The sequence below is a fragment of the Gymnodraco acuticeps genome, unplaced genomic scaffold, assembly GCF_902827175.1.
Source record: "Gymnodraco acuticeps unplaced genomic scaffold, fGymAcu1.1, whole genome shotgun sequence".
Lineage (NCBI taxonomy): Eukaryota > Metazoa > Chordata > Actinopteri > Perciformes > Bathydraconidae > Gymnodraco > Gymnodraco acuticeps.
Genome location: NW_022992100.1, coordinates 124,512 through 142,046, shown reverse-complemented (window position 1 = coordinate 142,046; position 17,535 = coordinate 124,512). Strand labels below are relative to the sequence as shown.

Genomic DNA, 17,535 nt, shown 5'->3' with positions numbered 1-17,535 from the left:
TGTTAATATATTATTATTTAATATTCAAAATGTCAAACAAGCCCTAAATTGTTCAACAGTTTGCTGTACAATCAAATTAAAAGGACGCAATCTACAACAATTCCCTCCATATTAAAAAAAGTATCATTATGTTACAGAAAACAAGCAGTCCAGTAGATTTAGAGTTTCACTGAACACCGAGGGCTTTATCGAGGAAATGTGCAAAGTTCTTGGGCTGTCCGGGCAAAAAGGGCTGAAGAACGGAGAGATCCATCGTCCTCAGAGTTTCTGTCAGGGTGCTGAAAAACGTTTTATGAAAAAAGGATTGTTACTTTCATTTAGCTTAAAACGTCACATCTATAATAACATGGAGCACGAAAAAGTATTAAGATATACAAATTTACAAAACAAGGAATTAATAAATACGCAAAAATCTAAATTTAAAATCTAATATAGAAATGGATAACAGACGAGTGTTAATAAATTCATAAATAAATAAACACACAATCAAATTAACAGCAAAACAATAGAAATAAAAAATTACATTTAAAATACATTATTTATATCTGCTTTAATTATTTATTTATGCATTTATTTATTTATTTCCATATTAACTTCAACATGTATTCATTATTTTATTGGTGCATTTAAGTTGGTTATTTAAGTATTTAGAATGTATTTATTATTATATTCAGTTATGTAATTCTTTATCTATACCTGTATTTAAAAATACACATTTATTTATACTTAAGTCATTTATCTGACATGTATACATGTATCAAATCATTTATCTGACATGTATACATGTATCAAATCATTCTGATCTTTATAAAGTGTAAAGATGGAAAGTCATACCTGCATGTGCAGTACAACAGGTGTGAGTCCATGTGCAGCTGTCTGGCCATCTCCAGCTGGTGGTTGTTCATCAGTTTGTCATTGACGACGACCAGCAGAGATTTTCCGGCACCGAGTGACTCCAAACAACTTCCTGCTCCTGAGAAGAAAAAGAAGATCGAGATCCGGTCAATGTGAAGATCTGGAGTCAGGCGTTTTCTTAATTTCTCGTTGTCTTACTATAGAGTGAAAGTTCAAGATAGACTTTCATACAGAGTTTTGAAACAAGCTTAAAACGGTCAATTCATACCAGTAAACTAATTGTCTACTTTGTGTTGTCCGTTGCATTCAACAGGTTGGAAGCTCTGCCATTCAAGTAGAGACGTGCCGAATATCTTTTTTTTCTTCTATTGAGGTTTTCGGAAAAGCTCTGATAGTATGTTGCCATGTTTTATGATGTTATCCCCCTAAAAAATATTTTAAAATGTATTATTTCGTTATCTTGGTTTTTAAATGAATAGTGCCTTTCTAGCTAATTTAGGATGACGAAAGAAAAAGAAGAGAACACTTTGAGTGTTGATGTAGAATTTGGTTGCGTACAGCACTACATTCAAGATGACCAATGAACACAATAACATGTCCAGATTGATGGAAGTCATGTAAAAAGGCTAAAATAATGTTTTAGTTTCATCAGGTTTAAAGGTTGTTTATCTTATAATTAACTTTAATCCAGCTGTTAATGTAACATGATACCAAAGAGTTTTTGCTTTTGTTGGAAAAACATAAGTTTCCAAATCTATGAAATACTTTTTAACATATTCAACAAGGATGTGAAGTGTTCAAATGTGTTTGAAGCTTAGAAATATGGGCTCAGAACAGTCTCATAATACACACATGCACACAGAAGGATTCACACTTGTATTTCATGATCCGCAAAAGGATTCACACTTGTATTTCCGGATCCACGGATGTGTGTGTTTTTCAATGCACACACAAATGTGTTCTGTTTCATATACATGTAAATAAAATCCAAATACAGAAAAATGTTTTACATATGTATTTTTGATCCTCACTTATTAGTTTTCCGTTTAAATCCCCTGGACCTGCAAACACAAACCGCTTTCTGTGCATGGATCGCTGTGCATTCGCGTGTGAGTATTTTTAGACTCCCCTGACGCGCACCCGATTCGTAGTTGTAATTTTTTCTATCTATAGCCAATCAGATGTCTCCTTCATTCTAAGCCAATCACATGAGCGCGCCCCCACGAGGGTATGATTTCTTGCGTTCATGACACTTCATATACGCATTTTGCGCTGTCCGGTCAGCTCGCTAAACAGAGGGCGGAGCTTCAGGTGATCATGCAGAGCTGCGTGTCTCCGTCAGACTCAGCAGCTGATCTGATCTCTCTCTTGCGTCCGGTTATACTTCACTCGCGTTTATGTCCATATCGATCAGATCCAGCTCTCCTGATCGGCCTTTATAGAGAGCACCGATCAAACTATTAAGAGTGAATATCGGCCGATAATGACCGGCAAGGCTCCCCCCGTTGACAGTTCACTGTCTAGCACTGGCTTCGTAGTGCACTGATCGATTAGGCTAAGGCTAAGCTAACCTGTAGCTGCTCCCTCCACACTCACAACAACTTCATACAGACATAAATAAAGCAGCTGTATTCGCCATACAGGAAACACACATTTAAAACGGTTTTGCAGGCAGGCTCCATGGACCGGTCAGCTCCGGACAGCGTAAAATGCGTACATGAAGCACTACGTCATGAACGCAAGAAATCTACCCTCGTGGGGGCGCGCTAATGTGATTGGCTTAGAATTTAGGAGACATCTGATTGGCTATAGAGAGAAAAAATTACAAGTACGAATCGGCTGACCGTCAGGGGAGTCTCAAAAAACCCACACACGAATGCACAGCGATCCGTGCACAGAAACCGGTTTGTGTTTGCACTGCAGGTTGAGCTTTTAAACGGAAAACAAATATGTGAGGATCAAAAATACATATGTAAAACTTTTTTCTGTATTTGGATTTTCATTTACATGTATATGAAACGGAACACATTTGTGTGTGCATTGAAAAACACAAGTGTGGATCCGGAAATACAAGTGTGAATCCTTTTGCGGATCATGAAATGCAAGTGTGAATCCTTCTGTGTGCATGTGTGTATTATGAGACTGTTCTGAGCCCATAGAGAAATTGTAAAAACATGAAACAATTACATTACATTACATTGCATTTAGCTGACGCTTTTATCCAAAGCGACTTACAATAAGTGCATTCGACCAAGAAGATACAAACTAGAAGAAAACGGAATCATATAAGTACATCAGGTTTCATAGAGCCAACACATTTCAAGTGCTACTCAACTGGCTTTAGATAAGCCAGTCCTTTATTAGTATATAAGTGCTTAGTTAGTATCTAAGTGCGTTTTTGTTGTTGTTTGTTTTTCATTGTATTGCTCGAAGTGGAGTCGAAAGAGATGAGTTGTCAGTCTGCGCCGGAAGATGTGCAAGCTTTCTGCTGTCCTGATGTCAATGGGGAGCTCATTCCACCATTTTGGAGCCAGGATAGCAAACCCACGTATTTTTGCTGATGGGAACTTGGGTCCCCCTCGCGGTGCTGGTGCAGCGAGCCGTTTGACCGATGCGGAGTGCACGTGCTGGGGTGTACGGTTTAACCATGTTCTGGATGTAGGAAGGGCCAGATCCATTCACAGCATGGTACGCTATTGATCTTGTGCACAATAGACTTCCTCTAAGGAAAGGTTTTGCCTCATTATAACTCAAATACAGTCGTCCATGACTTGCTGCTTCTTTCCTTTAATTAAAAAGTTTCAGCTATGCAGGATAATGACTTGACAACCCACCTGTTGTCTATTGTCATTCTCACCAACACTGTGCACATGGAAGGATAGGAAGCACGTCTGAAAAAACTGTGAAGTGGCTTAAAGGCAAGTAGGCCACAACTACAATCCAATCCAAGAGATTTGCTTGAATATCATCCTGTTTTTACAGTTTGCTCGACACCCTCTGATGCCCTCATGCTGTGTTGCCTGTTGCTGTATTAATCATCAGTTTTCTGTTTAATGTTTGCACATTGCTGACATACCTGTATTTGCTCTTCCTTTGAAATCTACAGTCATTAACAGAAAATAATGGTTGTGGCACATTGACCTTATCAATCGTTTTTAATAATGAAAATCTCTTTAAAAGGCTTACATTTACAGATTGGCAGCATCAATTGATTATGATGGAATAAGAAACATATTACATTGATACATAGCCTGCACAGTTATCAATCCTAAACTACAACTTCAGTATTAAAGGCTTAACAGCATATACATCAGACCATATGGAGGCCGATTAGTTACTATAAAGGATTCAGATATAAAAGATGGTCAAGCGAATGATTGGTTTCTCTAAACAACGTTTTCTGATCTTAGATTAGTGTTTTTTTATTCTAAATACTTGAGATGTTTTTGGCATCTATGCAATTGAAATAAAATAAAATGTCAACAGTAGGACCATTCTTGTTTTGTTCCGTTTGATTTTGTTTTGTGTCAAGGCAGCAATATCTTTGTGTTATATAAAATGTAAAAAGCAGTTTTTGTGGTTGTTAAAAATCTAAATAAAACACTATTTACGGGAAGAGTGAGTTTCCAGGTGGCAGGAGCTCATGGTTTTTGATACTTTACTGACCTGCATGGCTGATGACGAGGTCGGCCTGCTCGATGTCTTCTGCTATTGAGTCTTTGAATCGATAAGCCTCCAGTGTGACGTGCGGAGAGCTGTCAGCAGCTGGAACAAGAGACCCTCTACCAACCTGAAGGACCAAACGCTCATATCCAAGAGCCGTTAAAGCCTGTGAGGAGAAAAACAAGTTATTATTAAACTAGTCACATGTTCAAAAACTCCTACTTTGAATTTGCTGCCGCGATCAAATCAAAAGTCCTGAATTCTTTGTGTACCTATCAACAAAGAATAATGTATTGCTCAAATTTAATTTGTTTTCACTCGTTAGCAATACAATTTAGTTTTGTGTATTTGGTCCTGCATATACAATTTAGTGCCACAAATCTTAAAGGTCCCATGTCATGCTTTTCTGGTTATTACCTGTCCCCTTGTGTGTTATGAAGGTTTTTATGCATGTAAACGGTCTGCAGAGTCACAAACCCTCAAAGTACACCCTGTAGCGAGTAAAACTCTAACACAGAAAATACCTGTCTATGCTGCCCCAGAACGCCTCACTAGAGATTTATCTTTTTCCATTGTTTACTTCTTGGGTATAGTGACGTATTTGGGTATAGTGATTTGGACCAATCCTCGGAGCCGTTACGTTACATCCGCAGAGCCGTTACGTTTTGGACGAATCCGCGGACTTCCTCACACACACACACTTGGTGGTACGTTGCGAGGCTCGCTGCTGCGAGGAGCGGGACAGTGTGAGCTGGCTCACTGGTGTGGGGTCGGCGAGACAGCGAGACACCGCGGAACTCAGCCTGGGCACACACACAAACCCCCAGCCAGGCTGCGGGCGTGTGTGTGTTTCGGGCTGGGTTTCGCTGTATCTCGCTGTCTCGCAGACGGCCACTGGGCTCACAGGGAGGGGGGGGGCAGGAGCTCCAACAAGGCTTTAGGACAGGAGAGGTTTCTCAATACTCTAATTTCCCCTCCTTGACTCCTCGGTCCTCCGGTTGTGACCCGGAAATGGATTTCAGTGCGCCATGTTGAAGGACATCTAATTTCTCTAAATGCACTTCGAGGACCGAGCATCGAGCAGGCTCTCTGGAGGAGCTCTAACCGAGGAGACACTGATGGGTCCTCCACGGCTCCTCCACGGATGCATTTCCAGGAACGGTGGAAGCGTTACGCACGGCCGGACTTATCTCAGCCAATGACAGCTTTGCATGCATCCCCTGGATATTATTTTAGTAACCGCTTGAACACACCTACACACTGTACCACAGTGTGTAGGTGTGTGTGTTGTACAATGCGTACGTAGATGCGGCGGACAGACGGGTCTCAGTTGGTTTGGTGTCCTTTGCTTACTTTTAATACTTGTAAATACAACTTTTGGCCCGTAATTTCAATTTCCCATTTCAGCGACCAGAGAGAGGGGGGGGATATATATATATCCAGTCTGATTGTGTTAAGTATGAGAGCACTCTCATAATAACGTGTTTGATTCTGAAATTGTATATATATTTATTAGGGCTGTCAAGTTAACGCGTTAACGGAAAAAAATTTTAACGCCACTAATTATTTTAACGCGATTAACGCATGTGTATTTTTTTTCCTCGGCCGCCCCGTAGTTTCAGAGCGCATCGAGTTTAAAATACCATCTACAAGCTGATGCTGACAGCCCCGCTCCTGCCGCCCGCTTGTGGCAGACCACACTTCCACGCTCACCGGCAGGCACCGACTGGCTGTTGGGAGGACCGGGAGGGTGTGTGTATGTGTGGCCCGAGCGAGCGAGAGAGAGACCTTACGTGCATTGTTGTTGTTAGCATCTGGTGCTAGCTAGCTGCGCTAACGGATATAAGGAGCTGTTTAAATGAAAACAGAGGAGCCACATTTCGCAGCACAAGTCAGCACTCTCAGTGCGCAACATGATTGCAGCGTCCAGGCAGCTCCCGTTCGAGCATATGCCTTGAGTTGCACATAGCTCCAACGATCACACACACACACACACACACACACACACACACACACACACACACACACACACCACACACACACACACACACACACACACACACACACACACACACACACACACACACACACACACACACACACACACACACACACACACACACACACACACACACACACACACACACACACACACACCACACACACACACACACACACACACACACACACACACACACACACACACCACACCACACACAACACACACACACACACACACACACACACCACACACACACACACACACACACACACACACACACACACACACACACACACACACACACACACACACACACACACACACACACACACACACACACACACACACACACACACACACACACACACAGTATTGTATTATTGTATGAGAGTGGTTCCAGGTTGAATTGGGCGAATATTTGTAATGTTCAGAGGTTGTTGTGTTTAATATTCATGAGAATATTTGTCATTGTTCAAATGATAATAAACATTAGCATAAAGCATATTTGTCCACTCATATGTTGATAAGAGTATTAAAAACTTGAAAAATATTCCTCTAAGCTACATTTAGAACAGATAAAAAATGTGCGATTCATTTGCGATTAATCGCGATTAACTATTTTAATCGACTGACAGCCCTAATATTTATATAAATATATGTGTGTGTATATGTCCGCATCTGTAGCCTGTTATTGTCTCATTATACCGCACTGTCAATTCATTAAAAGTAAATATATAAGTCGTCATGAACACATCTGTCCATCAGACAGAGGGCTGCTGTGCCTCCTGTCATCATTAATGGACGTCTCTTTAAAATGACCGCTCAGAGGAGAGGAGTTCTCATTTCTCTAACCGCCTGCTGCTTCCCCTCCTCAGTCCTCCGCTCGCATCTCCTGTGGGCGGGACTAAGTATCGAGGATAGGAATCGAGGAAAGGAGTCGAGGAGGGGAAATTAGAGTATTGAGAAACCTCTAGAGAGTGAATACACATACTTTACAGCAGGGGTCTCCAACCTTTTTTAGGATGAGAGCTACTTTCAAAAAATAAAACAAGTGGTGAGCTACTTTTACTTCTCCTTTTTTTGTATTTAGCACATTTGAACATTATGATATGCTTACCTTTAACCTTTGTGTGCTGTTTGGGTCTGTGGGACCCGTTTTCAGTGTTTACTAAAAGAAAATGTATGCAATTTCATTATTTTAACCTGCTTTATTTGGGGGTGGACCTCACATCCTCTAGGGGGGTCCGGGGGCATGATTATTTTTAAAATGTTGAAGTGAAATGCATCAATCCGCTCCACATTGCTTTTCTTCCCGACTGCAACGCTGGTCCCGCAAATCAAGCAAGAACATGATTGGTCGATATTCAAGACATGATTGGTCGATATTCAAGAACATGATTGGACCCCATGGGGGTGGGGGGAGGAGGGGTGTCAGATAGATATAGAGTTGTAGTAAGTAGATAGAGTTCGCAATGATTGTGGTTTCGTCTATTCATAGGGTAGATTCTTTTAATTTACATTTTTTTGTGTATTTTTGACATTTTGGATTTGTTTGGCGTGCTACATATTGATTGATTGATTGAAAAGTTTATTAACAGCTTGTATATTGGGTACAGTACAGTACAGCTCAATTGAGGGCTTGCGAGCTACCGGTAGCTTGCGATCGACGTGTTGGAGATCCCTGCTTTACAGAGATGATGTATGAGAAACCAATGTGAGTTTGGAAAATTGCACAATATAAATCTATTCTAGTAGACCTCAACAATGGAATTATGATCAGTAGAAATGGCCATGACATGGGACCTTTAAGTATAGCCTCGAAGCTAAAACATCCCTTTTATAAGATAATCTGACTGTATACTTTTCATTATTCTAGCCATGTGGGTTTGTATGTGATTTTACTTTGTATGTCAATTTATTTAATTATTTCTCTTTGGTATCCAACTCTTTGAATGATTTACATAACCTGAATAATTATGCTATCATTTAAAAAAGTACTGTTCATACAATGTATTTGTATTGTTTAATTAAGCCAATAAAAACAACAACAAAATCAGAATCAAACTCGGGTGCTCTTTTTTTTAGCTTTAGCTTGTTTACTCACCTGAACGGTCTCTGGACTCGTGATGCTTTCAATGAGCTCATCGAAGCTCGTGGTGCCGACAGTAACAAACACGGTCTTCATAGCTGCTTATCTCTCAGTTTTCTTTATGTGTTAAAGTATTTTTAAAACACTTTACAGGCTTTTTTCTCACAGCTCATCTCATCCTGACAGCTACTTCCGCATTACACTGATGACGTCAGAGTCTGAACCGTGAAAATACGTGCTGCTGCCCCCGCGAGGCCTGGAGCTACAACTGCTATATTTTCATACTGCTAATACCACTTTAAACCCAGTTTAGATGATTCAGAGCTGATTTTCTGAAGTTATACATGAAATATAACAGTATAGAATGTGACTTATTTATAATGAAAATCATCTAAACTTAATTCATACAGCACCTTTTATATCAAACAATAAAACAATAGCCATACGTTTACATAACAACCTATAACTCATAATAACCTTGTAGTCAGGGTTCAGACTGTCTGAGGGAATCAGGACTGCAAACTAACATCTTTTAAATCATTTTTAAAATTTGATTTTTTTTAAAACTTACATACACTCGTTTTTGGTTTTCTGGCTCTGTTTGTTTTATTCTCTTGTGTTTTAAATGTGGTTTGTATTACTGAAAAGCACTTTGTTTTGAAAGTTGATATAGGAATAAGGGGGCATCATTCATATTTATATATTTTCTCCATATACCATATATGTGTGGAAGATTATGAGTGCCAGGCTTTAAAATGTGGCATTTCTTTGTTGCATTTTGAGAATAAAGTGGAAATGCCACAATTAAAGTTGATATTTCAAGATTAATGTTATATTTTTGAGAGTAAATAAAACCTCTAGCGTCAGTGCACATACTGACAGTTCAACTTTATTCTCGAAATCCAACATTTAAAATAAATATTATTTGTTCCCCTGTTCGTAAAGCCCTAATAATCCTCAGTACAATGGTCTACATTTCACAACAGGATTTTTCCTCTGATATCTAGTTAAGATTTAGCCTCTCATTTATTTTTGTCGCCATACATGTTTGCTATTATCTCATGAAACGTTCACTCTTTATTGCATGGATCATACCAGACAAGCATGCTTAATGTCTTCAATATTATGCAAGTATTGTATACATCTACACACACTTTTACAGTCAACCAAATGTGGCAGTTAGTACCTCTTTTGACCTTCAAATCACCAAGTGTGTCTTCATGGAGATATCAAAAGTTATGAAAACAATTAAACGGATTACAAAAATATTTCCCATTACTTACCAAGTACATACTGGTTTTGTTGTGTAATTCACTACAAATTAACAAAACGTGTATACCTATCTGTATGACCCTGGGTGGGGACCTTTGATATTTTGTGGCAACATGAACAGTGTGGAGGCTGCTTTCTCTGTCCTGTAGTTCAACCACACATTAGAGCTGCAGTGATTAGTGTTCTATTTCGTATATGGCTTCGCCCTGGCTATCGCTATTGGGTTTACCCTTCTGCGCCCCCGCGCAGTACTGAAAACACTTGTAGTCCACGCCCACCCGCTAGGTGGGCCCCACCCTCGGGCCTCCTTCCGGTATAAATAGGGAGGTTGCCCGGCGATCTGCTCCCTCTTTTCTTCAGCAACCAGCAGTTTACTGAAGCACGAGAAAAGCAACATCATGAGCAATAAAGAGTGTGTCCGTATGTGCCCTTCGTGCAATACGGGCTACATTATGAGCTACGATTTGCATCCGATATGCACAGCCTGTCTGGGGCCAGAGTACGCGGACGCGGCTCTCAGCCAGCAGGTCGCATGTCCTCACTGTGTGCGTCTTCCTTCATCCGACAGGAAGCGAAGGGCGGACGCTCTAGCTGCTGCGGGTGAGGAAGACGTCTGGGGTGGGCAGGAACCCATCCAGAACACACCACCGTGGCTCCAGAGGAGGCGGAGGAGATCGCTAAGACGGCCAGCACGGCGCTCTCGCTGTGCGCAGCCGTGGCGGTGTCCCAGGCGAGGATTAGCAGCCTGGATGACACAGATCCAGCGTCACCTCTGGTTACAGGCAGCGGTCACAGAGTCAGCCAGGAAGGTTTTACTGGACGCTCCGATCAGCTCGGACGGGCTGTTCGGGCCCCAGTTCCTGGCCATGCTTGATTCCATGAAGGCGGCATCGGAGCAGGCGGAGGGCATCCGCCAGCACGTCGGCTGGCTCCAGCCAGCGGTGAAGCAGCAGCGACACCAGCGGCAGCAGCAGCAGCCAACCCGGCCCCAGCGGCAGACGGACAGACACCAGCAGCAACAGCAGCCGAGGCGTCAGAATCGTCCGTCAGCGGCGGCCGGGGCACCGGCCCACACCTCCAGGGCACCGTCCCGCACCTACGGGCCCCCACCAGAGGGGGGTAAAAAGGGAGTGAGATACTCCCGTTCGGCGTCTGCTCCATGAGAGCCGCCGAGGAGACAGAGCGGCCTTGACGGTTTGGGAGGGAGTGTGAGGAAAATAAAAATAAGCTTATTTTCCAACATGTTGGCTGAGTCATCAGTTTCAAATGTGTTTCACATATCCCCCACTCTGGGTAAACCAGCTGCCTATGACCTATCGGTTAATAGCCAGCAGGATTCGTTACAAAAGCCTGCGCATTTTAATCTATCGATTAATAAGCTGCGGAGCACAGTAACTACACCAGCTGCCTTCAATCTGGTGATTAGTAGGCAGCATGGTTCGCTGCAGGGTTCTGGTGGTTATAACTTTCGGTTATTAAACCACAGACCTCGCGGCATTCCTCTATCCGAGATACGCCACCTACACACGGTGACAATAAGCCCATGAGCGCCGTGGTAACGCCTCATGTGGTTATCACTGCACACACCTCCACCCATCCTCTGAGCGTGTACGCGCATCATGATGAGAGGCGGAGTGAATGCAACGTGTGGAGGCCTCCTCACAGCCTTTTCGCTAGGCCCACCTTGGGTTGCCTCCGCCCCCCCCCCCCCCCCACCAGGAGAGGGGGGGTAAAAAGGGAGTGAGGTACTCCCGTTCGGCGTCTGCTCCATGAGAGCCGCCGAGGAAGCAGAGCGGCCTTGACGGTTGGGGAGGCAGTGTGAGGAAAAATAAAAGAAGATTATTTCCCAACATGTTGGCTGAGTCATCAGTTTCAAATGTGTTTCACATATCCCCCACTCTGGCGTGTACACGTCTCATGATGCGAGTGATACGCAGCGTGTGGAGGCCTCCGCACAGCCCTTTCGTTCTAGGCCCACCTTGGGTTGCCTCACGGGCAGCGGCGGCGAGGGCTCTGGCGTGGCTCGTCGTCATGACAACCACAACACATCTCGAGCATGCGCGCCCGCTGTCAGAGTGTTTCTCGGCGTGGCAGCGCATGTGTTTGATGGACGGATGGATGCACAGGCTAATCAGCAGTTCAACGGGATACAGGTGACATGCCTAACATCCCGTGAACAGTGTCTTGCGCTCCAAGCAGAGCTACGGGAACTCCTGTTGAAGGAGGCTATTTCCAGGGTTCCCCAGGAGGAAGAAAATCAGGGGTATTACTCCCGCTATTTTCTTATCCCGAAAAAGACAGGGGGAATGAGACCCATCCTCGACCGGTCAGTTTTCAACAAGGCAATAATGAAAAGGCCTTTTCACATGCTGACGGTCAAAAAGGTGCTGTGTGTTCATCAGGGAGATTGGTTCACCTCTATAGACCTAAGGATGCATACTTCCATGTACCCATCATTCCGCAACACAGGAAATTCCTGCGGTTTTCATTCCATGGAATAGCGTACCAGTACAACCGTCTGTCGTTCGGCTATTCCCTGGCTCCTCGTACTTTTTCAAAGTGTGTAGAGACGGCGTTGCAGCCGCTACACAGAGGAGGGATGAGAGTACTATTTTTACCTGGACGACCTGCTGCTGCATGGCTCGCTCCAGGGAGGAAGCGGCTTTACAGACGGTACAACTCATATCGTATCTGTCAAAGCTGGGTTTCATGATAAATTGGGAAAAGAGCTGTCCTATTCCAGCCCAGAGTATTGTTTACCTGGGTGGAATTGAACTCAGCCCGCATGAGAGCACGACTCTCACGGCAGAGAGTGGAGTGGACACGCTGACAGCTCTCCTTCGACGTGTCACACCCCGCAGCGTGGTGACGAAAAAGCCCCCCACAGTTCAATGGGATACAGGCAGTGCTGGAATTGGGCCGGTACTCACCGGTACGCAGTACCGGCACTTCTGGTTCTGACCCATGGAGTACCGGCACTTCTTGCTCAGTACTGGCATGCTGGCGGTACTCCGGTACTCATGCACCGTGCCAGTACTCAACACTCTCCCGCCGTTCTTATTATACATCCATATATATATATACAGCCGCCCGGTACTCAGTAGATGCGTCATGAGGTGTCGAACGGACATTCTCATCGCTCTAACCGCTGGAGTTTCACAGCGGCTGTCAGCTGTTTACTCCTGTCATTCAAACAGAACGTGCTGGAGAGGGGGCGGGGCTTATCTTCTCCATGTAAATACTGTGGTGGAAACGACTATGTCAAAATTAACCTATTTGACCGTGATTTAATAGTAATACACGTTTCAAAATAATAATAATAATAATAATGCCGAAGTAACAACATACTGAAAACTGTTAGTAAAACCATGTTTTACAATTGACATACCTAGATGCACGTGTGTTGTGTTTATGCAGTGCAACTCCCACCCAGTGGGTGGCTATGTAGAGTGATAGAACAGAGCAGGCACGCCCCCGAGAGAAGGAAAGCAAGTCACGTCACAAATTAGCATTTCTAAAATGTTAGCGTGGATTAATAAAAGTGCAAAAAGACAGCGGTTGTCGCCGGAAGAAACTTAAAATACAGAGAATGCTGTGCCTGTGTTGGAAATTGTGTCTGATGGGGAGCTTTCTTTGGTTAATCCTCCTGCTCCAAGTTCTAGTGCATTAGCATTGGCACTAGCTCCGCCGCCTCCTCCAGAGCCTCTAACGTTAGCTGCTGCTGGCGCAACTGCCACCACCAACACCGGGCAAAGCGATGCACCTGACTGCTGGACAACGGACCAGGTGCAATATTTTTGCAAGACCAATGCATGGCTCCTTCTTAAAGATAAGAAGCTAGGATGTCGGATATGCAGAGATGTCAAATCTTTGGGAATACACACTGGACAAGGACTGAAACTGTCAACTGAATGGGGTGAGTGTGCAGTGTCTCATTTCGGTGTTGACAAGGGCAAACAACAAGCTAGCCTGAGAAAAAAAATCAAAGAACATAAAGAATCACAAGCCCATGTAAAAGCTGCTGACATCCTTACATCTGCTTCACGTGAAACTATTCAACATCAAGTGCAGTCTATGCATACATCTGAATTAGACACCACTATCAGAGTTTTTCGAACGGCATATAAAATTGGCAAACATAGCCGGCCATTCACAGACATGCCAATTGATTTGAATGTACAGAAACTGAATGGGCTGAACGTGGGCAGGGTTTTGCACTCCAATAAAACCTGTGGCGAAATCATCGACCACATAGCTCATGAGCTGAAGAAAAAAATGGCAAAAGACATTACAGAAAACCAAAGAAAACTCTGTGTTTTGGTCGATGAATCTACCACTATTAGTGGTAAAACGGTGCTTGTTGTGTGTCTACGCTCAGCATTAGCTGATGCTGAGCCCGAAACGTTTTTTTGGGAGCTGATCGAGTTGGATGGAACAACGGCTGATGACATCACAAAGGCGTTAATGGAGTGTCTTGGAAGAGATTTTAACGAGGACTTTTTAGGTCAGTGTTTCATTTCTTTTGCATGTGATGGGGCTAAAGTCATGCTAGGGAAGAGAACAGGCATTGCTACCCAGTTGTGTAGTAAATTCCCAAGCCTGTTTGTGTGGCACTGCTCCAATCATCGTCTAGAGCTGGCAGTTGGGGATGTGGTCAAGGAGGTCTCAGGGCTCAATCATTTCCAGATCTTTTTTGACAAACTCTATTCCTTGTTCCATGCCTCCCCCAAAAATCAGAGGCAGTTAGCGCAGTGTGCGCAAGCAGTCGGACAGCGTCTCCTGGTGATAGGGCGTGTTTTGTCCATCCGCTGGGTGGCTTCAAGTGAAAGGAGCGTCAGAGCAGTCTGGGAAAACTACCGAGTGCTTCATGATCACTTCACAAATGCTGCAAACGACACGAGCAGGGATTCCAGAGACAGAGCAAAGTACAAGGGCCTGGATGATGTGCTCACATCTGCAACGTTTGTCAGCAATCTGGGACTGATGTACGATGCGCTCACAGAGCTCAGCGACCTCTCTCGGCAACTCCAAAAAAGAGAGATGACACTGCCTACAGCAGATAGGCTCTTAACTCGAGAAATACGAGTTTTTGAATCCATGGTCACCATGCCTGGCCCACACATGACTACAGTTCATACAGCTCTAGCTGAGAAGTCCTTCAAGGGTGTTGCCCTGCGTGAGAATGGCAGGCTTGTACAGATTCATGCAGGTCAGTTTTTCCGCAGTATGGTAGAGAATCTGAGACACAGAATGACTTCCACAACCTCCTCTCATGTCAGCACAAGAGAAATCCCATTACATGGCCGGGAGGCCCGGGACAATCAGCTAATCCAGGACATGAAAGTTATCCATCCTGGAAGTTGGCCTGAAGAGGAGTTAGACGTACAGTATGGGGACGTAGAGGTGCTACGTTTGTGCGAAGTGCTGAAAGTGGACAGAAGAGAGACTGTTCAGGGCTTTCGCGAATACAAGGAAACCAGGGCATCCCGTACACCTGCTGCCATGGAGCCTCTACTGAAAGCAGTCCGAACCATCGCTGTCTCCACTAGTGAGTGTGAGCGGGCATTCAGCTGCATGAACGATATCCTTACTGCAAAAAGGAATGCTCTCTCTGTCAGCCGACTGTCCAGCCTGGTTTTCATTAAATGTAATGGACCATCACTAGGACAGTTCAATCCGGAACAGTATGTGAGGTCCTGGCTGGCAAAGGGAAGGAGAAGTGCTGATGAAAGAGCCTGTCCAGCTCCAGCCCCTGATACTGATGTCCCCAAGGCCTTCTGGAGCCTTTTCTAACAATGTGAAGTATATTGCAAAGCAGCTCACCCAGTGAGAAGACTTTTGGCATAATGTGCCGATTTGTACAGATCCTGGAGATAGAAGGACTTCAGACCAACCAGGGAGTTATCTGATCAGCTTGGTGTTCAATGTAACTCTTTACCATGGCTCAGACTTTGTTACTTGCAGTTACAGTTTCTCATTTTAGATTGTGCAAATTTTGCATTTGTTTTTACATGTTCTTTGTTCATGCTCTTTATCATTTTTCTGAGTTGGAAAGTTAGATTGCATCATAGTTTACTTTATACATATTTGTATTCTTCAGTGGTGAAGTATATTGCAAAGCAGCTCAGCCATGTGAGAAGACTTTTGGCACTTTTTCGTTTTTCGTTTTCTGAGTTGGAAAGTTAGATTGCATTCAAAATGTACAGAAATACTTAATTTTGTTAAAGCTTTTTATAAAAAATGCTTCTGACCAGAGCTTTGTTTCCTTGTCATTAATGTTGAACACCACCAGAGGGGCTCTCACCTGAAAGGTCTCTGCTTCATGTGTCTTCAGCAGAAGATCTAGACTTTGATTGCTATATTTTCAGTTAATATTGACCTTACTGAGCTTTAGCCATATCCGCTGCCTATCATAAAAAATGTTAAGTACAGTGAACCTTTCTAAAATATACAGTAGTAAAGCGACAAACCCACCAGCATTATAGTAGCCAAATTCTTGTTTGTGGGCTGTATATATAAAATTGACTTGAAAAAGTTGCTGATTTTAGAGTACTGGCACCTTTTCCATTCCAATTCAAGCACTGGATACAGGAAACACTCCTGTCCTCCCAGAAGCTATGTCTTGCGCTCCAAATCCGAGCTGCTGGAACTCCTGTTGAAAGAGGATATTTCCAGGGTTCCTCAAAGGGAGGAAAATCAGGGGTTTTCACTCCCGTTATTTTTCTAATCCCGAAAAAGACTGGGGCAATGAGACATCCTCGATCTGTCAGTATTCCACATGCTGACGATCAAACAGGGGCTGGAATGTGTTCACCAGGACGACTGGTTCACTTCCACCTGAAGGATGCATATACTTCCACGTACCCATCATCCCGAAACACAGGAAATTCCTGCGGTTTCTCATTTCAGGAAATATCAGACCAGACAATCGTCTGCCGTTTGGATATTTCCTGGCTCCTCCCATTTTTGTGTAGAGAAGGCTGGAGCCGCTACACAGAGGAGGGATGAGAGGGTGGTTTCCTTTGGACGACCTGCTAGTTGCTGGCTCGCTCCAGGGAGGAAGTCGCTTTACAGACGGTACATCTCGTATCGCATCAAAGCCTGGGTTTCATAACAAGTTGGAAGAAGAGCTGTTCCCTTCCCTCTCAGACAAACGTTATCTGGAGTGGAATTAAAAACTCAGCCAGCAGCAGAGCGCTCTCTGGCAGCGAGTGAGAAACTGACAGCTCTCCTCCGGCGTGTCACAAACCACACAGCCCTCTCCGTAACGCAGCTGCTCGGCATTAGCGTCAGCTGGTCACGGGGGGATCCCCCTGGGTCTCCCCCACAGGGGGAGTCTCCAGAGGTGCTTCATTCACTGCAGAAGCCTGCTGTTTTAACCTATTGGTTTATAAACTGCAGAGCTCGAGGCATTCCTCTGTCCCAGATATGCCTTACACACGGTCATAATAAATCCACGAGCACTGTTATAACGCCTCGTGAGGACAGCATACACACACCTCTCATCCTCTGGGCGTGTACGCGCCTCATGATGAGAGACAGAGTGGAATGCAGCGTGTGGAAACTCCCTCGCAGCTTTTTTGCTTCACGGGTAGCAGCGGCGAGGGCGTGGCACGTCACCATGACGACCATTACGGCACATCACAGAGAAGCC

General features: G+C 44.0%; 1 protein-coding gene across 1 annotated transcript; it reads right to left on the bottom strand.

Annotated features, from left to right (window-relative positions):
* On the bottom strand, positions 1-8,835 carry zgc:92907 (uncharacterized protein LOC436733 homolog). The gene is made up of 4 exons (XM_034202908.1): positions 8,625-8,835; positions 4,522-4,684; positions 835-973; positions 1-278 (listed from the first exon to the last, which is right to left on the bottom strand). Exons 1-4 carry the CDS (start codon positions 8,703-8,705, stop codon positions 167-169), a joined length of 495 nt encoding a protein of 164 aa, XP_034058799.1. The 5' UTR covers positions 8,706-8,835; the 3' UTR covers positions 1-166.
* Between the last annotated feature and the right edge of the window lie 8,700 nt (positions 8,836-17,535).

What these genes read in the sequence shown, in the direction of transcription:
- zgc:92907 (XM_034202908.1), bottom strand. Translation starts at nt 8,705, where the DNA reads ATGAAGACCGTGTTTGTTACTGTCGGCACCACGAGCTTCGATGAGCTC. An exon ending in CGAGTCCAGAGACCGTTCAG is followed by an intron (nt 4,685 to 8,624) that starts GTGAGTAAACAA and finishes TTCTCCTCACAG; the next exon opens with GCTTTAACGGCTCTTGGATA. An exon ending in CTGTTGTACTGCACATGCAG is followed by an intron (nt 279 to 834) that starts GTATGACTTTCC and finishes AACGTTTTTCAG; the next exon opens with CACCCTGACAGAAACTCTGA.